The following is a 26,195-nucleotide window of genomic DNA, read 5'->3' as shown; positions in this document are numbered from 1 at the left end:
AGGACAGGATTCAGTGAGATAAAAACTGGTCTTAGATCTTCAGGCTCAGCACTTAGGTGCATTACAACCTCATTAACTGACATAAAAAAGGTTGAGGAAGGAGCAGGAAGTGAGAGCTGTCAAGTGGGCAGTTGGATAAGTGTCTATAAATATTTGAAAATCATTAAAATTTAATCCCATGGGGCTTGATGAGATTATTCATGTATGTATTCAGTTTAAACTGAAGACAATGGAAACAGAGACAGAGTTTTTCAGCACTCCAGGATTTTTAAGTAGTAGGAAAATATACAGCAAAGATTACTGAGCAGAAAATCCAGCCAAATTGTGTCTTCAAGCTAATAAATGAGTGCTATTTTAGGCTGCTAGGTCTGTGGTAATTTGTTGAGAGAAAATAGGAAGCTAAAGCAACATGGATTGAGGTAAAGTCTTTGGTATCCAAATAGTCAGTTATGTCATTGTTACCATCATGTATAACAATATGAAATGTTAATAAGGACAAAAATTTCTGATGGCTTTGTACCACTTGAAAGTGTGCTAAAAATATCTTTCCAACATGCACCAATTAACATCTTTGGGGAGGGAATTAAATACTATTTTATTATCCTTATTAACTTCAAGGAACAGAGAATTGACATTATATTTTAAAATGTAGTCTCATCAATATTACCTTTATATAAAACAGCCTGACAGAAGTCAGACATATCATTAATTATACCACTCATAGGCTTTATTATCAGGGATGTGGTTCCATGTCTATGTCTTTTTCCAAAAGGAGAGAAACATGTTGCTCCAAGAGAACATGTCTAATGTGAGCTCATGCCATTACTTCCTATGTCATACCTCAACCATTCAAGGCTTGAATTTTCTGTATGAATTAACTCAAGCAATATACCTTCCTTGGCATTGCCTCTCAAGAATGAGCCAGATACTAAGGGGGTATATCTCTGCACCTTTGGATTGGTCATGGTTGTTGTATAATGGTAATTAATCAAGGTTAGAAGAGAGAACATATTTTAGTTGCTAGTTTGTATGACAGATTTATTACAATCATGACTGCAATGCACAATTCCTATATCCACACCACTTACAATATGACTTTCAGTTTCTCCTAATAAGAATTGGTGTCTATTTCCTCCTCCTTGAATATGGGCTAGCCTAGCGACTTGCTTTAGCGAACAGAATGCAGGGCAAGGGGTCAGATGCTAGTTTCAAACCTGGGCCTCAGGGACTCTTGAGTGCTTGTCCTCATTTGTTTATATCCATAATTCCACCATGAGAACACACTTCGAATATTCTTCTGAAGCATGAGAGACCACACAGAACAGAGTGGAATGGTTGCAGTTGCGGTTATTCTAGAACAGTCAGTCCCAACAATTCACCAACTGATTACTGCTACATAAGTAAGCCTAGTCAGGTAAGGCCAATCCCAGCTAACCTAGCTCATCAGAACCATTGAGATAAAAATTTATTTTTGTTTTTCCCATAAAAATCAATGCTTGAGATTTTATTTATGTTTTAGCAAAGTCTTTTGTGTGAGGAAACTCTAAAAGACTAAATTCACATGATGTCATTTTTTTCAGTGCAATCATTCTGGCAAATATATTCTAGCAGTAAATATGTGTAAATATTCAAGCCTTGACTTATTCTGCTGTTAAGTCTTTTTTAATATTATAAGTATGTTTATAGTAACTATGATTGTTAAAGAACCTACCATATGCAAATAATTATAGTGTTTTAAAACAAAATCTTACAAAAAATAATTTCTTTATTAGCCCCACTCTACAAAAGAAGACCGAATAGATAGATGAGTAGAGAGTCAGGTTTAAAATTTTGAGTTACCCCAAACATACTTTTCTTTGTACCATAGCAGCTTATCTCACTAAGTTAATTGACTCTCTCTCTCTCTGTCTTTTTAAAAAATATATTATCCCATTTCTATCAAGGACACTTGGCTATATTTTATTCAGATCACATACTTAGAGGCTCAACAAGATAAGTAAATGTGAAGGGAAAGTAAAACTTCACATTTACCAGAAAGGTTGAACCAACCATAATTCCCCAACACTTATAATGTCCTACAATTTAAAATTACATTTGACATTGATGCCTCTGTCATTTTTTGTCTTTTTTCTATAAGTCAAGTTCATAGAATAATTTCACTACTTTATGTTATTTCATAATTCATGTGTTGAAAAGCATTTATGTGTCCGGCACATACTACGCCTTGCAGAGACAAATACAAACAAGACAATGATTTGTCTCTTAAACTCTAGCTAGATGGGAATTCATCTTGAACATTTGAACTTGGAAAAATCTGAGACCATTAAGAAGATGTGACTCTAAAAATGGCATGGATTACTATGTTTTCAACATAGAGGCCTCAGACAAAAATGGAATGTCTAAGAAAACAGTGAGAGAAATTACAACATCTTAGGTGCAAGGAAACCATCATTTGTCTATATATGAGTCTGTTATCTGAAAAATAATAGCCTGAATATGTAAAAAAGACCAGAAAAATATGTAGTTCACCATTGTATAAAAAACTTTCGAGATTGAAATTTCTTAAGAGATGGTGTCTTGTTACTCTTTTAGACTTTGACTAAGTATTCCTCCAATATTTATATTCTACCTATAATTTTTATTTAACAATTTTAATTTCAGGGGCAAGCTGATCCAATGTTAGTAACAATGATTCTTAGTAGGACTCATTTTTAAGTGTATCTATTTATAAATTTTCTAAATGGAGAATATGGTTTGAAAGCTGAGGCTTAATAATGGATATAATCATTCTCCTTCTAATTCATTTATTTTTGCTTCTCCTTGCCTTACTTACACTGCTTTTGTGTAACAAAAACAGAAAAAGGAAAAAAAAAGAGCTAATCTCTATCTTTGAGAATATATTAGGAGGCAGAAGAATGAGAGAAAAGATCAGTAAAAGTATTAGAGGCAAAAAGATATTAGTTAGATCTTGTCTCCAACACAGTGAATGGGAAAAATTACCTCTGAGACTAAAATTCCTCATCCATAAAAGTGAATCACTGGCTTGTTGGAAACATTAAATGTGATGATATATTTATAAAATTTACTACAGTCCTTTCTATTCGGTAAGTGATAAATATTAGCTATTGATGACAGAAAAGGGATTCCATATGAAATAAATATGTAAGTGAAAGTTGGTTCTTACCACGTTCTAGCTGCAGGCCAACTCGGGAAGGGTACCACTTAGGACCTAGTCAATGAAAAATAATTACATTTAATTGTCAACACAAATGTAAACACTTTTTTATTGACTGATTTTAAAAAGATGAGGGAGAGAGAGAAAGAGAAATTAGATAATTGTTGCACTTATTTATGCATTCATTGGTGGTTTCTTGTATATGCCCTGACCAGGGAGTGAACACGCAACCTTGATGCATCAGGATGACATTCTAACCAGCAGAGCTACCATGCACTAAACTCATTTTAAAATCTAGCAGTTTTCACACTGAACAACAGATTAGATATTAGGAAGTGAAGAAAATAGTTTTCTAGTGTCCAAAATGAAGATAGTGGTTACCCTTGCCAGGATGCTGAGAAGCAGGGGTAAATAGTACTGAAAGAAAACATTCTACTGCAATCAATTATCTCTAAATTTACAAGAAGACAACTTATACATACAAGTACTAATAAAAAAAATAACTCATAAGTTAAAAATTCTAACCACTAGTTAAAATCGATATAAGATTATATATAAACAAAAATTAATAATACCGTAGCAAATGAAGACAGCATAAATATTTAACTTGGACATTTAATTTTTTAAGTGTTTATTTTATTGATTATGTTGTTACAGTAGTCCCAGTTTTTTTCCTCTTAGCTCCTCTCTTCCCACTACCCCCCTATCCTCCAGCAATCCCATCCCCCTTAGGTCATGCCCATGGGTCATTCATATAAGTTCTTTGGCTTCACCTTTTCCTATGTTATTCTTAACTCTCCCCTATTTTGTACCAACCAATTATGCTTCTTAATCCCTGCACCATTTCTCCATTTCTCCCCTTTCCTCCCACCCAGCTGATAACCCTCCAAATGATCCCCATACCTATGATTCTGTTCCTATTCAGGTTTGCTTAGTTGGGTTTATTTATTTATTTATTTTTAGATTCAGCTGTTGATAGTTGTGAGTTTGTTGTAATTTAAATGTTCATAATTTTGATCTTCTATTTCTTAAGTAGACCCCTTTGACATTTTATATAATAATAGCTTGGTGATGATGAGCTCCTTTAGCTTTACCTTGTCTGGGAAGCACTTTATCTGCCTTTCCATTCTAAATGATAGCTTTGCTGAGTAGAGTAATCTTGGTTGTAAGTCCTTGCTTTTCATCACCTTGAATACTTTTTGCCAGTCTCTTGCCTGCAAAGTTACTTTTGAGAAATTAGCGGATAGTCTTATATGTACCCCTTTGTAGGTACTCTCTGCTTTTCTCTTGTTGCTTTTAAGATTCTCTTTTTATCTTTAGACTTTGGCATTTTAATTGTGATGTGCCGTGGTGTGGTCATTTTGGGGTCTAGCTTGTTTGGGACTCTCTGTGCTTCCTGGACTTGTATGTCTATTTCCTTCACCAAATATGGGAAATTTTCCTTCATTATTTTCTTACATAAGTTTTCAATTTCTTACTCTTTGTCTTATCCTTCTGGCATCCCTATGATTTGGGTGTTGGCATGTTTAAAGTTGTCCCAGAGGTTCCTAAGCCTCTTCTCATTGTTTTCTATTGTTTCCTCATTCTGTGCTGTTTGATTGTTGTTTCCTCCTTATGTTCCAAAACATTGATCTGAACCCTGGTTTCCTTCTCTTCACCATTGGTTTTGTGTGGATTTTCCTTTATTTCATTTAGCATAGCCTTCACTTTTTCCCTTATGTGTCTGCCATACTTAAGCATATCTGTCAAGCCTGTGAGCATCTTTATCACCAGTGTTTTGAACTCTGTGTCTGTTAGGTTGGCTGTCTCCTCATCACTTAGTTCTCCCACTGGAACTTTGATCTGTTTCCTCTTTTGGGCCAAGCTTCTCTGACTCCTAGTCTTGACAGGCTCCTGTGTTTTTTGCCTCTGTGTATTAGGTAAAGCTGTCATTCCTGTTTCATTGTAAGGGGCGGAGCCTTAGGTATTCATCAGTACAGGGCTACCCGTTTCACCACATTGTGGCGCTGTGTGGGGGGGAGGGGCTCAAGAGGGAACAATGTCATTTGCTCAGCTCACTCGCCCCTGTTCCAGGCACTTCTCCCACTTCATATGGGACTGGCGCCTCTCTAGCTGTTTCCCTGGCCATTGTCCCCAGAGTGGGTGGGCCTGTGGACATTCTAGGACCATTGGGTCCCTTTAAACAAGCGGATTCTGCTGAGAAACTGGCAGTTTCTTCCTTAGCCCCAACCCCCACTGGTCTGCACAATCAGAAACAATGAGACTTTATTTTCCCCCATGTTGGGACAGACCATAAGCTGTGTGGTTTGGTCTTGTGCTGGGAGCACTCCCCAGGTGATCCTCCTGACTTTTTAAAATGTGTGACTGTACTTTCTGCTGGCCTGCCACTGCTGCTGTTGCTGCCGCCACCACACTACATCCTCTCCGTCCTGGCTACACCCCTCCTGACTGTCTGGATGAGTATTTCTTCTTTATTTCTTTTTTTGTAGGACTTCTATGCAGCTCAGTTGTCTGGAACTTCTGGGTGTCTCTAGTTTTGAGGTAGTTATTCTCCTTCTTAGTTGTGGAGAGAGACGCAGCGTGTCTGTCTACACCTCCATCTTGGCTGGAAGTCTTGATTTTTTTAAATTAGAAAATATACAGATAAAGACACATTATTTTTCCTTTGTTTTTGTATTTGCTAATACAATTATTATTATTTATATGGCCAGTTTGTTGTTCTGGAATGTATGTTAACATTATTTGTTGAAAAAAATATGCTTCCAAAGAAGATACAATGCAAATGAATGCAAGAAAGACGTCTACAATTTTAATTGAATTTTGAACTATGGGTATTGGAAAAAATAAAAACCTTATAAGAATCCATTTATACCTGACAAATATTTGAGTACCTGTGATTAGTGTACATAAGCTGTCACATTCTAACCATTCTAATAATATTCCTACAAGACATCACTTTCAATAGTGCTTTATGATGAATTTAATAGTGCAAGAGCCAATGCTAAACTAACTATCATTCTAAACGAATATTTATGTCTGTGAGCTACATGAGTGAATATTGTCAGCATCCACAAAAATGAGGATTCAGACAACTTAGAAACTTCTTTTCCTTCAGGAAAATCCATGACTTTCCAATTCCTTCAATATGGATAAACTGTAAAACTACTTATGAAATAGACTTGGCATTTATAAGTTGTGATGTTTAAACACTATATGCTTGTGAGAGAGTTATCTGCCTATGTAAGCCTTTAGATTAGTTTGCTATCTTTTATTACTTCAATTATCTTTTAAAGGAATAAAGCATACAATTTCTGAAATGTCTTTACTTGTTGAAGTGAGGTGGAGTAGGCTAGAAGAATGGCAGAAAAAAAGAAAAGTTATAAAGGTTAAAGGACCTAGTTACAAAATGATTTTTAGCATCCATGAATAGTTTAGAAGATTATTTATACTGCTCAGTGTATTGAACTTGAACTGACTCACAGCCGAATTATGATTATGTAGTAGATCTAATGCATCAGCCAGTATCTTAAATTATCTAAGATGCAGAACGTGATCTGTATAACTTTTATCATATTTTAGCAATGCTTTAGAGTTTTTCCCTGATAAATGAAATGTTCATATTACTATGTAATAACATTCAAAACATAATGTCTTCGTATAATTCAAATTATTTATTTCAATAAGGTGGCATTTTTCAAACTGTTGTGAGCCATTAGTTAGTTAAAAATGGACTCAGTGTGTTATTCTCCGCCTGTTATAAAATGAAAAGGAAAAGAAAAGAAAATATAGAAAAGGAAAGGAATAGAATAGTATAGAATAGAATAGAAATGGATTGTCATAGGACTAGATGCAACATATTGGAATAAATTCTAGATAGACATGTTTAGTATTGTTTTTCTGAACTTCTGTTTCAACAGTTTTAATATTGTGTTTTTATATAAATAACACGCATTTCTTATTCTGAATCATAGTCTAAAATTTATGAACTACATGGGTTTAAAATATATGTATTTACAATTTTTTAATACTACTTGTGATAGAACTCTTGCATAAAAATTAACAACAGTGATTGAGTTAAACCCTGTAAGATAAAACAGATTTGAAATGTTCAAATATTTTATTTTTTCAAAATAATCCTTTAAAATTTTTAAATGATTAAAGAATAATAATATAACTTTTATTATATTTAAATAATCTAAATTATGTTACAAGCCATATTCACTCAAGTACATATGCTAGGTGCTTACCCTTATTTTCTTTTAACCTAAGAGCATGTTAATTGTTATCATTTTGGTTATGATTGGATTTCCTCCTGCAGGATATTGGTCAATAGTGTAAGTTTTAATTTGTGTTTCCAGATATCCAATTTTAGAAATAACAAAGTCAGCAATAGGCAAGTGAAATATTTTATTCTTGACTTACTGGTGGCAGCGTTCTATATCTGTGTATATGACAATATAGATAAAATAAGTAATCAAAACATACACACTAAAGAATATAAAGATTAAATTATTTATAATGGTATATAATTTGTAAAACGTAATTATTATTGGTAGATATTTATTACAAATGCTATTAAGTACTTAACTGAAACCTATGTGCCATATTATTGTTGGAAGAAGAGACATATAGAGAAAAAATAGTGGGGAAATTTTCAGAAATAATTAGTATCTTTAATGACCTAGAACCTGAATTCCTCAGTTAAGATTCTAGGTAAAATTCACCCCCTAACTCCTACCCTTTCATAATATCAACAATCCTACTAGGAAGAGGTTCTAAGAGCAGTGAAGTGCCGCTTACGAAAAGATTCATGGGGGTATAAAGTATAGCATAGTAAAGATATAATATTGTAATATTGATGTATAATATTGTAATACTGGCTTCAGGTGGGTACTAGACTTAACAGGGTGATCAATTTATAAGTTATATAAATGTTTAATCACTATGTCTTACGCTTGAAAATAGCACAATATTGTATGCTATCTGTAGTTGAAAAAAATAAGCAAAAGAGACTACGTAATTTATGTAATGGGATATTTATAGTGAACCATAGAGAAAGAACATGGTGACCAATATTTATCATTTACACCCTGTGCTGTCTGTGACTAGTGTGGTGAGATGTGATGAAATGTAAGTAGAAACAGATAGTTCTGAGAAATGTGTTATGCAAAGTTTAGTGAAAGAAAGAAAAACAATGTTTTACAAGTTTTTACATGGCTTAGTTCAATCCCTCAAGATTCCTTAACTTAATGGAAAAATAAGCAAAAAGGAGAGTCTTTTAATTAAAATGTAAAATAAGGACATTATTAGTTAGACTAACAAATCATACACCCAGTAGACCTTTTCTTTCTATTAGTATAAAAACACCTAAAGGATTAACTTTGAGAAAAATAAACTGATGGCAGAGCTAAAAGGTGAGGTACACTAAATGACATTGAGCAAAAAAACTTGTGTACAGGTGGATAATTCTATATAAAATAACAATATCCATATACTTGATTATATAAAATAATAAAGATAATAATTTATATTAATATACAAAAATAAGTAAGATACTGAACAACAGTAGTGTACAAAAAGGAAGTTGTTTGTATTTAAAGCATCGTGATACCTTACTTATGTAGTCATTGGACTTAGATTTGGATAAAATAATTTTTAATGAACAGTTCTATTAATAACATTTTATAATTCTATGAAGCCCAACTTTTCTTAATAACTTCCACCTATTTTTCTAGTTCTGACATCCAAAGATATATACAACTTTCACTTTTCCTATCAAGTAAAAGCTTGCTCCAATATGAAGTTCTTGTGTATACAAAACAAAATCAAGGGTCAGGAAGTGTTAACCAAAGAATAAAATAGTAAATAAAATACATTAGAGAAAGTCTGTGCATACTGCATTATCATTTTAGTTATATTGCTTTATTAATTAGAGCAGTACTGTTACACTGTTTCCAAGCATTAAAAGCCTAAAAGTCTGACAGAAGAGCAGGCACATGAAGTCAGTTTCCTTTTTCATAAGAAACAAACATCAAGTATTATTTTACAAAACTCTGCCTTGATGTTCTAAAATACTCGCTACTGATTTAATACTGTTAAATCAGTTGTTTTGTTTGTTAGAAATGATTCCTTTATCACTTTACTTCACCAGAACTTAATAAACCACTTGATTATTTGTAAACCATTTCTTTGCAGTCTTAGAAATGTTACCTAGAAAATTAAGTAATCAAGCTAAAAATATAATCAAGAATACTGGTAAGATATGATATGTATGATAATGTTTATGTATCTGAAAAATAAGAGAACAGTTCCCAAGCTCATATCGAACAACAACAACAGAAAGTTTTAACACTCAAACCAGCACCAACCCGCATGTATAATTTTGCTGACTTTGGAAAGAAAAAGCGTCTGCTAGAAACTTTACTGTTACAAAGTACTCCAATAAAAAAGACAAAGTGCTATAACACTGTATAATCAACAACTGCAAAGCAAGATTTTTGTAAAAAAAAAAAATAAAAGACCTGATTCTAAAAATGGAAAATTTAAAAGCTGTATGAACAGATATTCAAAATTATAAAATAAAAACTATGAAAGCAAAAGGCATAAAGTAACAAGCCAATTTTACAAATAAATGGAGTAAAATACAAGACACAAAGCAAAGCAAGCATAATGTGGGACAAGTAGAGCAAACAGAGTACAACCAAACTAGCTCTTTATCCTCAGTGGATTAAGTGTTTAATCAGTTTATTCAGTTAATCACCCACCATACTAGGATTGATCATTATGCCTACATTCCCAGTCATACTAGACACTATTAGTTGTCCAAGTCTCCCAGAGACTCCAACATCAGCATGACATGCCTCCCAGTTTTGCTATGTACAGTTACTAATTAGACCTGACTGTCCACCTCTCCCTGCCTTCTAAGACTCCCTCGATGTACCTTACAACACTCATAGTCTGTGATCAACAGGACATTCTAGATCAATGACATGTTAAGTAGTTTTGTTGTCGTTTTACCACCAGGATAAACACACATACACACGCATATAGTATGAGGACACTATGAGGACCTTATGAGGTGGAATCCAAAAAAAAATCAGAATTATGTTCTGGAGGATGGGCTTCCCCTGCTAGGTTGGTGTTCTAGGAGTCCAGGAACCCATCTGTATCAGTACAGCATACCAGCTAGCGTCATTGTGAGAGGTTCCATTGTGCTTAGTGAATTTTCTTTGAAGACTACTACAAAGCCTTTGCCCATTTCATGATGGGTGGTTTATGAGAATGCCTGCCCACACCACACTGAGTGTTTAGCAGTTTTTGACCAAAAATGGCATGCTCTTGTACCTGATCCTCTCAATTCACCTCATCTCTCCCCAAGTGAATTTTTTTGTTTCCCCAGATGAAAAAAATGCCTCAAAAAGAAACATTCTGCTGATGTGGAAGAGATGAAACACAAAACAGCAGATACACTAAAAGGCATCAAAACTGACAAGTTTAAAAACTATTTTGAGCAGTGAAAACATTTTTCTGATAAGTGTATTATGTCAAATGGAGAGTACTTTGAAGGTGATTGAAGTTGAAACATGTAAGAAAAAATACTAAAATTTTTATAAATAAATTTCATTTTGGGGGGGGTCCCTGCTCATATGCCATAAGGAGCATGAACTTGACGCTGGAGGTAGAAGAATGGTAATGATAAGATACAGAGCAGGTCAATATATGAGAATATTTATTAAACAGGAGACTGATGTAAGTATCTGGATTTAAAATTTCATGTATTTGAACTGTGGTTGTGAGACTGCAGATATACCAATGCTATATCTGAGTATTTTTAGTAGTAGGCATTTGCTTAATAGAGACCCCTTTCAAATAATTTTACTGCAACACACAATCTAAAAGTTTTAATAAATATAATTATAAAATGGCTATCTAAACACATTCCTACATAATCACATGTATATATACACATTCATAAATAGTTGTTCTTATAATTGCCATAATTCATTTGTTCTTGGATTAGGCAAGTTTATATTAATTTGCCATCCCCCAAATCCAATAGCTTCAAATATAAATAAAATGCCTAGGGTGAAAATGGTTTCTTATTATCACAGTATTTTAAACAGCACTTTTACACTGCAAGATAATTTAGTATGAAGTACATGTTCCTATTTACATCCCAAGAATTACTTCATTTCAGTTTTCACCAATTCTTAGAATTTGGAAAAAACTTAAACGTTTTCAGAATGAATCTATTACTGCAACTTTGTGTGTCAAACTTTAATGAAGTTCTTCAGAGGTGCCTGAAAGATATGCAATATTGAGATACTGCACTGGCTGTTGAATATACAGTAGAAAATTCATTAGCAATATTTTCTCTTTTTTAATTTCCATTGTAGTTTTTCTATTATCATTTAGCCCCCTTCATACCCCAACCCCCATGGTCATCACCACACTGTTGCCCATGTCCACGAGTCCTTTTTCCTTTTTGCTCATTCTCTCTACCCCATAGCCTTGCCCCCGGAGCTGTCACCCTGTTCTCTGTGTATGAATCTGTCTCTGTTTTGCTTGTTAGTTCAGCTTGTCCATTAGATTCCACATATGAGTAAATCATATGGTATTTGTCTTTCTCTAACTGGCTGATATTTTTCTAAACCATGGAAATTATTGAGAACACACACACAAAAGAAAAAAATGTAAAATTAAAAGGGAAAATGTTGAAGATAGAACCTGAGAAGTAATGATATTTAAGAGGCAAAGAATCACAAGAAGTCCTCAAAGGAGTCTGAGAATGAAAGTTCAGAACAGACAAAGAAAGTATAATATCTTAGAATCAAGTAGGCAGAGAGGTAAAATCAAACATAAAGGAGCCAAACATAGAGAAAAATATTGTAAATGACAAATGCAATTAACAGTTTAAGTTACAAATAATTTAAAAAAAAAAAAAATCCACTGCCTTAGCCCACCTCCCAAAATGCCAGTGACCCACGAAAGATCTTGTCTTGCTGACAAATCTGTTTTGAGGTGAGTACTAAGTGATGAATAGGTGAAGGAATGGTAATATTGCTATAAGCAGTGTGTATGTTGGAAATTTTTTTGTTAAAAGAATAAAAGTGCATTTGAAAATATAGAATAAAATGAGAAACAAATGTTCTCAGGACAATGTAGGAAGAAGTTTGCATAGCAGAGAGTTTGATACTGATCAACCAATAAGTAAGGAGTCTAGATAAAGGACAAAATACAGTTTTAAGCTAGATTATACTTGAGAATGGTGAGATTCTAGAGACAGTGCATAATCTCAATAAGTTCCAGAAAATGGGAGTTCTGAAGTAAGAATGAGATATTTATAGTAGTAGATGGTCACGTAGTTTAGTCAGTTTCAATATTAATAGTGAATCATAACTAAGGCAAATATCCTAGTTTGAATAAGACAGTAAGGAAGTAAAACAGAGAGGAAGTAAAAGTTCCAGAGAAACAAGTCATATTGAAATCAACATATTTGTATGGTTATCATTTTAGATGTAATTTTCAATGTAATGCCAAGCCTTAGAATGAAGGAAATATATTAAAACCTTATTCGAATCTCTCAAAGAAAATAGAGAAAAGTTGGGTAGGGAAGTAGAAAAAAAATTGAGAGGTAATATACTAAAATAACAAGAAACTTATAGTAGATGAAAATTTTATGTAAAAAATGACTTAAATTTTAAAAGTAAATCAGATGAATGATGTACTGTGGATTGTTACAAAATATTATATGTCACTCACACAACTCAACACCAAAACACAATCGAAATAAAATGGCAGAGCACTTGAAAAGACACTTCTCCCAAAAAGACATACAAATGACCAACAAATATATGAAAAGATGCTCCACTCCACCAGTTATTAAGAAAATGCAGATCAACAATACAATTAGACACCACTTCACAAGTGTTAGAATGACTATTATAAATAAGACAAGTAATAACAAATGTTGAGGAAATTGTAGGGAAAAATGAACCCTCATTTGCTGGTGATGGAAATGTAAACTGGTACAGCTACTATAGAAAGCACTGAGGGTCCTCAAAAAATTTAGATAAGAGTTACCATATGACCCAGCAACCCCTTTTCTGGGCATCTGCTGAATAAATTTGAAAGCATTATCTTGTGAAAATATATTCACTCCTATGTTCATTGCAGCACTATTCACACTGGCCACAGCATGTAAATTACCAAAGATGACTAGATAAAGAAGATGTAGTACATATTTTCAATGGAATAATACTCATCCATAAGGAAAAATAAAATAGTGCCATTTGTAGCAAAAAGGATGAATCCTGAAAATAATGGAGAAATCATAATACAAATTAAATGACCAAAGAAACATTTTTAAACAGAATAAATTTTCTAAGATTTAATTATTGTTTTTTTTAAACACATATGTAAATATACCTAAAGAGAGAAAACAACTATATGAACTTGTTAATAAAATATTTGATATACAAACAAATAAATGTAGCCCTATTTGTTTATTTTTTCTTGTGCTTCCCTTGCTCAAGAAGGTATTTCAGAAAAAAGAAAAATATTGCTATGGGAAAAAGACCTGAATACAAGCTTCTCCAAAGAGGACATAAAGATGGTCAAAAGACATTTAAAAAGATGCTCAACATTCCTAATCATCAGAGAAATGCAAATTAACACCACAATGAAATATCATCTCACACTTATCATCAATAAGTCAACAAACAAGTGCTGGTGAGGATGTGGAACAAGCAGACCACTTTTGCACTGTTGGTGGGAATGCAGACTGGTGCAGCCACTGTGGAAAGCAGTATAGAGTTACCTCAAAAAATTAAAATGGAAATGCCTTATCACCCAGTCATTACACTTCTGGAAATTTATCCAGAGGAACCTGAAACAGTAAGTCAAAAGAATATATGCATCCCTGTGTTCATTGCAGCGATATTTACGATAGCTGAGATTTAGAAAGAGCCTAAGAGTCTATCAGCAGATGAATGAATAAAACAGCTATGATATATTTATATAAGGGAATAGTACTTGTCCATAAAAGAGAAGAAAATCATATACTTCATGACAGCATGGATGTGAGAATATTATGCTAAGTGAAATAAGCCAGTCAGAGAAAGACAAGTATCATATGGTTTTAAGTAGAATGTGTATAATCTAATGAACAGACTCATAGATAGAGAGCAGGTTGACACCACTCTGGGGAAGGTTGGGGGCGAAGGGATCAAACAAAATAGGAAAAAAAGAAAGAGAGAAAGAACTTATGGACACGGACAACAGTGTGGTAATTTTATGAAGGACAGTGGTCGGTATAGGTGGAAAAGTGTATGGGGGGATAAATGGTTATGGAAAAAATAAAAGCTTACAGTGCTGATGTAAAAAGTAAAAATGTAACTTACAAATATGAGATTAAAATATAAATCAACATTTTAAAGGTTACAGAGTAAAAATATTTTTAAACAGACCACACAAAACAGAAAAAGTCAAATAAATAATTGATGAATTTATATCTATTTGTGACCTATACACTAATTTATAAAGACTTTAGATGTATAACAATGAAAATATTTAAAAGGACAAAGATGTATGCAAAGACAACGAACAGGAAATTTTCAGAAAAATACATATAAATCTCACATAAGAGTATAAAAAATAAATGATCCAATAAATGAAATCTAATACTAAATGAAATCTTTTCTCACTCATCAATTATCAAAAATTAAGTTATTAATATTTAATGTTATTGAGGAAAAGGAAAAGGAAAAAGACATATTCTGATGTTGTCAATTAGGAAAGAGAATTTGGCAATACCTTTTAGAATTTCAAATAAGCTTGTTCTTTATAACAGCTTTTGTTTCTGTTAATCTTGCAAATAGAGTTAAAGAAGTTTACAAACATAAATTATTCTGATGAAAACCCCAATGTATAGTACATAGTAAAATTTCAATAAATATTTTTCAACTTCAACAAATATTGTTGAATAAATAAACATGTACTGCTTTATTATAGAAGCAATTAGAATGTATATTTAGAGAATATATATTACACAACTAAGCAAAAATAGAATATATCTTCACTATTATTAATTATGAAGATAAATATCTACACAAAATTTTATCAAGAAAATGTGTTCATAATGAAAGTTATTTGAGGACAATATTTATAATGTGTGAAATTGTGTATATAGGCACACAGAAGTGTCTTAAGACATTAGTGAAAATCGTAATAATGAGATGGGTAATGCTTTACATATGTTTTTAAAATTTATCTTGTATATTTGTTTTATTATAGTAAAAAGTGAAGTTATTTTTATCTTACAAAAAATATGATTTATTGAATACTATGCTGTGCCACCAAAATATATACAGCCAAGCAAAAACATCACACATGAAAATGAGGCATTCGAACATTACTATCTTCTGATATTATAAAAATAGTGTGACATAATTAAGCACATTTAGATTTATCAATGAGATTATTTGTATTTTCAACATATTTATAATAGGATCTGAGTAACTATTTGAATATGAACTCTTTTATAAATTGTAAAAGTGAAAGTTTTTCACCAACTAAGTAGATGAGAAAATGTATAAAACAACCTACTTTATGACTTTTTCTTACAATAATGAAGTCATTAGTAAAATATTTGAAAGTTCATGTGCTTGTTTTTAGATTGTTTACCTAGAATTATATGGTGATACATTTTGTTTCTTTCTGAACATTTCCTTAAGGAAGAAAATCTCAGGGAAGAGACAAGACTAATGCTACTTCAGACTACATCCTAATAGGATCCTTTGCTTTTTTGATAGTTTTCATCATATTGTACATTATGCCCATAATCATGCTAATGAATAAAATTTAATCAGGAACAGTAGCTGCAAAAATGAAAAATAAAAAGAGAGAAAGGGAAAGAAAAAAAGAAATGTGAACTTTCATTAAAGTTTGAAAGATGATCTTTGTACCCATGGTTTTAACACTCTGTGTGCTTCCTGTATTCATATTATTAAAAGCATTTCTTTTGAAATATGGTAACTAGTCTTTCTCAATATCTAGAAATCAAGCCCCCTTGGAAATTAAGTATTTTGCACAGTCACATACTCAAATATAAATTGAAAATCAGTCATTTGCTATAGATTCACTATGTTCTAATATTGGATGCAGCTATAGTGTAGGTATTTCTTTAAGTTCAAATGTTGCTAAACCAACCATTATGATGTTTGAGAATTATAAAACAAAATTATTTTATAATATCAGGCTTGGCTAACATTACACATCATAAAAGATGATCAAAATAACATTGATGTTGCATCGCAATGCACAGGTTTAAATGTTGTTCCATGAGGGACAATCCAATTTACAGAGAGGATCACACCTCATGAACTTTAGGAATTGCTATTAGTTATGACATATTCCCATAAATTATTGACAAAGCTCATAATCTCTCTTGCCAAATAAAACTATTAGAAAATGTTAGCTACTTTTTTAGTTAGCAACCGAAGTCTTTTTCAAAGAAAAGTATTCTGTCACTTCTTTCCTTGGTTGTATTCATCATTTTTCTAGCTTCTTTTATTCAGAGAAAACTCTACAGCCTGGTCCAGGATGTTTCTTTAAAATTGCCTAGAGAGTACTCATTATTCTATACTGTATATGAAAAACACTTGTAGTCTGTTATCTTTGTTTTGAGTTACTCTCCTTGAACCTTTCAAAGTTTAGCATTGTTTATATCCTCCTGGCTTTTTGGCAAAGATTTACATGCATTTCATCTGTCATAATAAATCATACATATATACCTTCATGTGGCTAAAACTACAGTCATTCTTCTAATTTCATCATTCTTTTTCTTGTATTCTACCCAGGGCTTTTTCTGGGAACTGCAGGGACAAGTACTCCAATAAATTATAAACACTGAAATGTTTTATGATATTGTCAACTAAGAGATAACACACAAGTCATGGGCAAAATGATTTTGCTTTTCTTTCAGAAGCTTCTTTTATACTAGTTGGTGCACAAATTACACTTTAGCTGTTTGTCATTCATTTTTTACTTCAGTTCATATACTATTTATTCTTAGATTACACTCACAGGAGAAATTCCATAGCACTCTCAAGCAATATTTGCATTATTTTCTTTTATTCACATTAACTGTTATTTCTACTGTAATGTTTGATCTTATGGTGCCATGTGACATTAGGCAAAGATTTCAGTTATTGTGACAAATTGTGAACTATGTGTAGATTTATAGCACTATTACTCATTACATAATTGTAAAAATTAACTTTCTGTTTTTTTTTTTCTCTATTTGCAAATAGGATTAATGATAGCCTTTTCCAAGTAAAATAAATAAGTATTATTTTAATTTCTGCCTGAACGAGAAATATGACTTAGTAAAACAGAGGAAATTAAGGTCAGCGCTTAGAGTACAGGGCACAGAGTTACATTCCCAGAGTTTAAATTCCAGCTCAGCAACTGATTACTATGTGACCTTGGGTAAACTATCTAAACTGATAGCTTGTTTCTCTCTAGAGGTTATGAATGATATTGGAATAACTTTGAGGGCAACCTGTTCTCATAACAAGCCACCTATAACTACCAAGTAAACAGAAATTTTAAAAATAGAAAAAATATTGATTAAAAACTATTTGGATGAAATATTACCTTTATACAACTTTGTACTACAATAGCATTTTCCAATTTCTGTTAAGAGAGTCCTTGGCTTACAAGAGGAAAGACTCAGTTCCTAAAAAGTATATTCATTCCACCTTTGCTTTGAAAATTCTTTATTTTCATTAACATACAATCTATTTCATTCTTGCAAACTATCACATTCATCCCTCTCTTTAGAGGTCTAGACTACAAAAATTTTAATAATTTTGAGTATGATAAGCATAGCAAAATAACATTCAGACAGAATTTCTCACTGGGATTCATTCTTTGTCTTGGCAAACATTTTGATTTTTGATTAAAATAAAATATGAGGTCTGTCCAGAAAAATTTCAGCCACTGTTAATATAACATAAAAGGTTTGTATGACATTTTTGTAAGCTGGCAACCAAGGAGAGTGGATGAGTGGATTGGAATGTGCATGCGTGAACAATGATGACTTCACTGTACTAGTCAGTGGGGATGGTGGATGCTGTTGAGTGAGCATGTGTATTGTGTTACCATCAATTTCGAAATGACTGAGTGTGTAGAGCAACAAAACTGCATTAAATTTTGTGTTAAACTTGGACGTTCTTTCATGGAAACTGTTGGGATGGTTTAAAAGGCCACAGCTATGGGCTACTGGTGATGGCAGCTTCATCATGACAATGCACCTGCTCATGCATCATGTCTCATGCATAGTCTTTTGGTGAAACATCAAATCACCCAGGTGACTCTGCACCCCCTGCAGCCCAGATTTGGCACCCTGTGACTTCTGGCTTTTTCCAAATCTAAAATCACCTTTTAAAGGGAAGGATTTCAGAGTATTGATGTGATACAGGAAAATATGGCAGGGCAGCTGATGGTGACTGGGAGAACTGTGATAAGTCCCAACATACCTACTTTGAAGGGGGACTGAGGCATCATTGTCCTATGTGCAATATTTTTTATGTCTTTTATCTTTTTAAATAATTGTCCTTTTTTTCATATTACATGGATGAATATCTTCTGGACAGATCTCATCTATCATGACAAATTTAAATTAGTATGTATACAGTGGCTGTGATTCTTTATAAGTTATATTGTTTTCCAAAAAGATTAAGAATTATTCAAATAAGTTATATTCTATTCAAAGAGAGAATAAATTGCACTTAAACTAAAGAATACATGGAAAAAGTTAATTAAACAACATGAAATAGGGTAATGCTGCTCAGCCTGGATAGGTACTCATATGACATACATGGAGATGTTTTTAAATGCTCTGTTGAAATCTTAGAAGTTTTTTACATTCTTTTAGTCTGAGTGTTCCCTGCATTTGCATGGATCCTTATTTTTCAACTCGGTTTTGACAAGGTGTAATTTCTATGTGCAACCTTTGTAAGAAGATGGGAGTGAATATAGGGGAGATACGGAGAGAAATGAGTGTGAAAAGCCCTGAAGCTCTCCAGGAAAGACTTCAAGGTACAAGCAAGAACAATAATTTTAAGTGTCACAAATAAGTGGGTGGAAGTAAAGAAAGACTAGTGGAGAATGTGCAGCTGAGGGCATTTCCCCAATTTTTGGTATGTTAAATGAGATGAGGAGAAGCAGTTGAAAGAAATGTGTTTTTGTGTGGGTTTGTGTATGCGTGTGTATATATAATTTATAGTTTAACAGGTGCCTCTTTTATGAAAATCATTGTTCTTTTCATTTTACCATAACAGCTAACATTGTAATTGCATTTTCCTCCCCTATTTCCTCACCAGTCTAATTGCTGATGTTACCAAGGTAATCTGAAAAATGATTCATAACAAAGAAGAAATGACAAATTATGAACTTTGGCAGAGTGTAAGACAGTTATTTTATGATAAGAAAAATCATGATAAAAGAAGTTCCAAAATAAAACTAAGAAAAATGTAAAGCTGATAGAAGCCAGAGAAATAGTAGGCAGACAAGAAGCCAAGATCAGTGAGAACACCAAAGAGAGCAAAGGCTAGAGATAAGGAGCATCCTTCCCTCTGGAAACCAGTCTTCCTACAAGGTTTTACTTATTTTTCCTACAAGATTAACAATTCTTATTATAACTCAAGGGCCTGAAAATAAACATAATCAGAAAAGTCATAATAAAAATTAAATAAATTGGCATCAGAAAGTAAAGAAGTCTATAAAAACCTAACAATTGTAGCTATTTAGTTATAACTGGTGTACATGTGCAATATATATGTGTGTGTGTGTGTGATTATTATTGGTTGAATATATTTATAAATTTGAATAAAGTATTCAATGTTACATGCTCTTAAAATATGCTAAACAAATAAAATATGAAGAGAATTATCATGTACCTTTTTAGTTTTACCATTGTACATAAAGTCATATATTATTAGTGTTAAAAATGTTTGGTTTCTTTTTATGATTTGGAAAATATAGTAAACATAATATCCAATTTAATTATCTTTGAACTACTTCTCTGTAATGTAATACAAGCAAGACATGTTTTTGTGCCTTTATTTTCTAAAATCTGAAGGTCAATATATATATTTTTAATTTAGTATAACAGATGCAAAATATTCTGAATATAATTTTTCTGTAAATGATGGATATACTTTCAAATAAAGATACTTTTGTAAAAGTAAAAAAATAAGTTACAATTTATGCAACTGTTAAAGATTTGAACTGTGCCTAAAAAAGTAAGTTAATTGCTGTCAAGATATCTCTAAGACTTGATATAATCAGCTATTAAAACTAACCATATTATTGTCATATCTAATTTTCTAATTCAGAAACTGCACATTTCTAGGATTTTCTACAAACTACCTAACTCCACTTGCCTAATTACTAGAAATAGGTTCTGGGCCACATAAGTACAAAAATTCTGGATTTATAATTTTAAGATTCCATGTAATTTTTATGTATGTCTATATATAGAAACAAGCTATCAACACAGTTATAAAATCACACTTGTATGTATTGCACATTCTTTCTACAGATACATTAGTCTTTGATTCATTTCCTCATTTCAGGACAAATACTGAAGTAATATTTCTTATATTATATCAATTTAAATGCAAATATTTATCTTACATCTTTTTACTTTATAGTAAAAAAAATCATTTTCAAATATCCTCTCACTTATTACTACACTCCAAGTTTTATGAAACCATTTTCTTAGATAAAATCGATCTAAGTCTATTCAAAGATGGCAATTCATTACTTCTTTAATGAGAAGCATATTTTATGCAAAGAAAGACATAAACCAAAAGCATTTAGAATGTAAATAGGAAATACTTGTGGAAATAATTATGGTATCATGGTTTATATAGATTATCGAATAAGAAATGAATTTGGAGTTTAAGACCTTTTTAATAATTTATAAAATATTGGCATAAATATATGTAGAATTTGATTGCTAAAAACAGAAAATTAATCCATGGCAGATCTTTTGATCTATCTTCTTTTTTTTTTTTTTTTTCCTTACTATAATCCCTTCATGGTCTTCTTCTACATATTCAATTCTTATATGTCCTTGTGGTAAAATACCAGAAGTCATGGTCTATAAAAATTTAAATAATATTTCAAATAATTCTGTTCCAACACATTTATGCTTTCTATGCCTATTAAAATTATAAATGCTTCTCGCTCTGTGTTTATAATTTTTAGATTCATTGAGTATTTTAGTTGCCTTCCTCTAAGGCTGTTTTTTGAAGTCAAACAAGGATGTCTTCTACTTCCATTAAGTTATTATGTCTAACATAATGTTACATGTACAGAAAGTATTCAGTAAATATCCTATATCTTTCCTGAAAAAATAATGAAAATAATAAAAGCACGTCTATCTACTTTATGTGAAGGTATTATTAAACAGGTTAATATTCTAATTTCTGAACTTAAGAAATATTTTAAGAAAAGAAACATGGTTCAACTGAAAGATTAAAATTTTTCTACAGCAAAACTTATAGATTGTAGAACACCAAGAATGAAATTTGGTGTAAACTATGGACTTTGGGTAACAATGATGTGTCAATATAGGTTACTGCGTTGTAAAAATTGTACCACTCTAATGAGGAATGTTAATGGTCGGGAAAGTTGTGCATGTGTGTGTGTAGGGGATAAATGGAGATTCTGTGTACTTTCTGTCAGTTTTGCTGTGAATCTATAAAAGTGATCTAAAAATCATTTTTAAAATGTTCCCTAGCACTTACAGACATTTTCAGTATGTCTATGAGTAAACTTTGTTTAAATATTGTAAAACTAAAAATCTAATTTATATTAACTTCATATCAATATTTCCAGGAAAATAATTATGAGATCCCTTAATAGGATATATTTAGCTATTAATAAAAGTAACTAATTAATTTAAATATATAAGCAATTACTATGTGGAAGCAATTTGACAAATATAAATGCATTTATTAAATTTTTTGCTTAATATTTTGCTTAAATATAAAGAAATATTTTGTATTGATTAATATCTTTACATATAGGAAGTGTTCTGTTAGAATGAAATTGTTCATATATGATCTAGAAAACAGGTTTGTGAACAACCAAAAGAATAATACAATTAAACATCAGTTAGAGAATAAGATACAAGAATGTTCATGATCAAGAGTTATTTACCATAATATTATTTCTGAGTTCCATGTTAAAATATTCTGTTCATACTATCTTTCTATTATAACATTAGACTTATTCTTGTGATAATTCTGAATCAATTTAATAAAAATAAGGTTATAATATAAATTCTAAAATATATATATATATAACTTACATGCTTTGTGGAATTTTTGTTTAACATCATGAATAGTAGATGTTTGCATCACCTATGAAAAGAAAAGGTAATGGAGTTATAAGAAAAAACTCTACTGAATATCTTTAATAAGGAAACATAACACGTTTGAATTATAACTTTATTACAAAACAGCTTGCATATTTTGTTTAGCTTTTTAGCCATTATTGCTTTGAAAACTTGAAATATTGCATCTATATACCTTTTTCTAATATTTTAATTTAAATATGACAATAATCGTGTAATGATAGAGTTCATCCTAGTCGATATCTCTAAAATAAGTTTTTGAGTTTTCTCTTCATAATATTTAATTTCTTGTTTTTAAATAAGTGAAATAATTAAAAGATGAGTAAGTGCACAAGGTAAATAGAAGATAAAAGAATATATACAGGATAAGGCAAAAGTAGATTTACAGCTGTTCATATAAAAAATAATACAATAATTAATAAACAATAATACAGGAATGAAGTTTGTGTTTTGTATGTTCACAACTGTAAACTTACTTTATCCTCACCATTTATAAAGAAAGAAACCTTGGGATATCAAATAGACTTGCATGGACAAAAAGAAAAATGTTTATTTAGAATATTATCAGAAGAAAAAAAAGGAATCTAAGCCCTCTAGTTTGTTATGTTATTAAAAATCCCATCCAAAGTTACTCTCCATTCACCAAATCTATATTTTAAATATTAAAATAAATGAATGAAAAAGTGTTTCTTTATTTAAATTGGAAAATTGATGAGGGTAAATGTTCTATCAGAACACCTCAACGCATTGCAATCCTTTTTTTTAAGATTTCACTTACTTATTTTTAGAGAGTAGAAGAGATGGAAAAAGAGGGAGAGAAACATGGATGTGAGTATATGTGCCCTGACAGGGGATTAAATAAGTCTTTGAAGACTGCTTTTTCTGGAGCAACGTTAGCCAAATTCAGAGGAAAAATTAAAGATTTAGACAATATTATTCAACTAGGTACATGAAAGGCATGGTGAGTTCTTACGTATCCACCTAGGACCTGCCATGATACATACGTGTTATGGAAGTTTCTTGATCTTATTTCTTGTACTTGTCCCTGCACTTGCTTGCTGCGAGTTCACTTATCTTCCTGCTTAGAAACTAGGCAGCTAGGATTGTTACAACTAAACAAATTAATGAAAAAAAGTGAATAAATTTTAGAACATAAATTTTGTAGTAAATATCTTTGTTGCAGTCTTTGCTTACTCAGGTAGATTTATAATGCTCAAACATATCCCAGAGGGGATATGTTGTCTCTTCCCCATGTTGAACTCTGGCTTGCTCATGTGCCTTGATTGACCAGTGAAATGTGAGAAGAAGCACTACTCTTAACATCCAAGCCGAAGCTTTAAGAGCCAGTCTGTTTTCACCAACTATTATGAACTGAATGTTGTGTCCCTTCAAAACTTACATATTGAAATCCTAACCCTCAATGTGATGATATTAAGAGGAGGGATTTGGGGGTAGTAATTAAGTCTGGTAAGTGGAGCCCTCCTAATGGAATTAATGTCCTTATAAAAAGACTGAGAACTATTTAGCCCTTTAGATCAATGAGAAATGCCAGTCTGCAACCTTGTAAAGAATACTTATCAGAATCCCACCATGTTGGCACCTGGGTCTTCTACTTCCAACCTCCGGAATTTGGATAAATAAATTTCAGTTATTTATAGGCTACCATTCTATGATGATTCTTTATAGTAGCCCAAATGTAGATACCACCTCTCTGTTCACTCTACTTGGAAAGTGACAATGACAATACCAAGCAGTGTTTCATCTACCTAGTTCCAGAATAGAGTTCAGAGTAAAGCCATAGCTCATCCTCTGGGCATGTTATATGAGTGATAATTAAACCTTTGTTGTTATAAATCATTGATTATTTGGAGTAATTATTTAGCCTAGCCTCAAGGGTACTGTTATTTATTAGATATTTTTTATATTCAAGACATTACTGGATTTTTAAATAACTAGATTAAATTTATTAATTTTAGGAGACTGCACATCTCTTACACCTTTAATATATGTAAATCTGTTAATATGGTTGGTCACTTGACCATATAAACAACCTTATGAAGTATGTGATACTGAGTCTTTAAAAGATTAAGAAATAGTGGTCATGAAATATAAGTATCTTCCTAAAAATACACAATTTATTAGTTAACTAATATGGATTAAAAAAAAAAACTTTTATAAAGTGTTCACTGTCCAAATAAGGCTTGCTGTTCATAATATCTATTCTAAGTATTGTCTTTGATCTTAACATAAGTCTCATCACTGTTGATAATACACAAATCAATGATTATCAAAAGGATTCAAGCTTACCTGATAGCACATGGTAAATATGTTTGAGAGTTTGTTGTTTCATTCAAAAATATAACTGAGTACCAAATATGAACCAGTAACTTTTCTATGTTATGCATATAGGAGCGGGAAAACACACACATGGAGACCTGTACTCTGTTTTAATGTAATAACCATGTCACGTTTTCTATGTACCAAGTGCTCATTTAAGCAGTTAACTCATTTAATATTTCCAACAACCCAAAGAGTTAGGTATTATTATTTCCCAGTTGCAAATGCAGAAACTGATGTACTTTGACATTATGAGGACTGCACCCTGTCACATAGTCAACAAGCAACAGAGCTGGGTTAAATGTAGACAGTGGTGCAGTGAATTCTATTTCGAAAGCACTGTGGCACAATGACACACATTGCAACGATACTCTAGAATAAATAAGACAAAAAATTTAAAAAATATGTAATATATTTGAAGGTGATAAGTTCTAAAATGAAACTAAAGTAAAGGTAGGATATAAGAAATAATGCAAAGAAGCATGATTCTGATAGGAAGATGAGAATATGAGCAAAGGCCTAAACTAGTGATCAAATTATGCTGATATGCTGAAGAAGATACTTCTAGACAGAGGAATGGACAAGGTCAGAGACTGTGATGTATCACCACACCAAGAGTGGTTGAGAAATGGCAAGCAAGCCAATGTGTTTGCAGTAGAGTACAGAGTGGTTAAAGATAAGATTGGAGAGATGAAGATGCAGAGATAATGCATACCCTTTTAGAATATGGGAGAGCAGGTTGTATTTTCTGAGTGAGATGTGTACTTGTCAGAGTGTTTTTGTCCGAAGAATAACATTATACCTTAGGTTTTAAAAGACTCAGTCTGGCTTCTGTAAGTTAAACAGATTCTAGATGACAATTAAAATGACCTTTCAATAAAAACAGCATTTCACCTGCAAGAATAAATTCAAAGTTACATTTTACCTGGTGATATTGTGGAAGCTATATGCTGTAACTACATCTGAAATAAACAGTGGTAGATGTATTCTGTGTTCCTACATAGACTGTGTGCATTCAGTGAAGACCCATTTAGATCAATCCATTTGTTAGAGGTGATGGTGACTTAAATTAGGATGGTAACAGTTCAGTGATTAAATATACTGTGTATAGAATAAGATGTTTATTGATTGGATACAGTATGAACAGAAATAGATTCTAGAGAGTCAGGAACTTGATAAACTAAGGTGAGACTTTGTCCATATCTTCTTTAAAGAGTTACTTCCATAGGTGAATTCTTTATTGAAGGGAAC

The 26,195-nt window shown here is 31.9% G+C and overlaps 1 protein-coding gene across 4 annotated transcripts in view; it reads right to left on the bottom strand.

The window, feature by feature from the left end:
• Window positions 1-26,195, bottom strand: part of TECRL (trans-2,3-enoyl-CoA reductase like) — a 73,263-nt gene that overhangs the window by 38,467 nt on the left and 8,601 nt on the right. For all 4 annotated transcript variants that reach the window (XM_090268150.1, XM_090268151.1, XM_090268153.1 and 1 more), the window contains exons 2-3: window positions 22,563-22,614; window positions 3,185-3,229 (exon numbers count right to left, since the gene is read on the bottom strand). In XM_090268150.1, the coding sequence (XP_090124276.1) occupies window positions 3,185-3,229; window positions 22,563-22,614 (97 nt within the window). The remainder of the gene's footprint in view (window positions 1-3,184; window positions 3,230-22,562; window positions 22,615-26,195) is intronic.

Source organism: Furipterus horrens, unplaced genomic scaffold (genome assembly GCF_987537825.1).
Source record: "Furipterus horrens unplaced genomic scaffold, mFurHor1.1.pri manual_scaffold_2, whole genome shotgun sequence".
NCBI lineage: Eukaryota > Metazoa > Chordata > Mammalia > Chiroptera > Furipteridae > Furipterus > Furipterus horrens.
The sequence above is the reverse complement of the archived record's forward strand: the minus strand, read 5'-3'. Positions and strand labels throughout refer to the sequence as shown.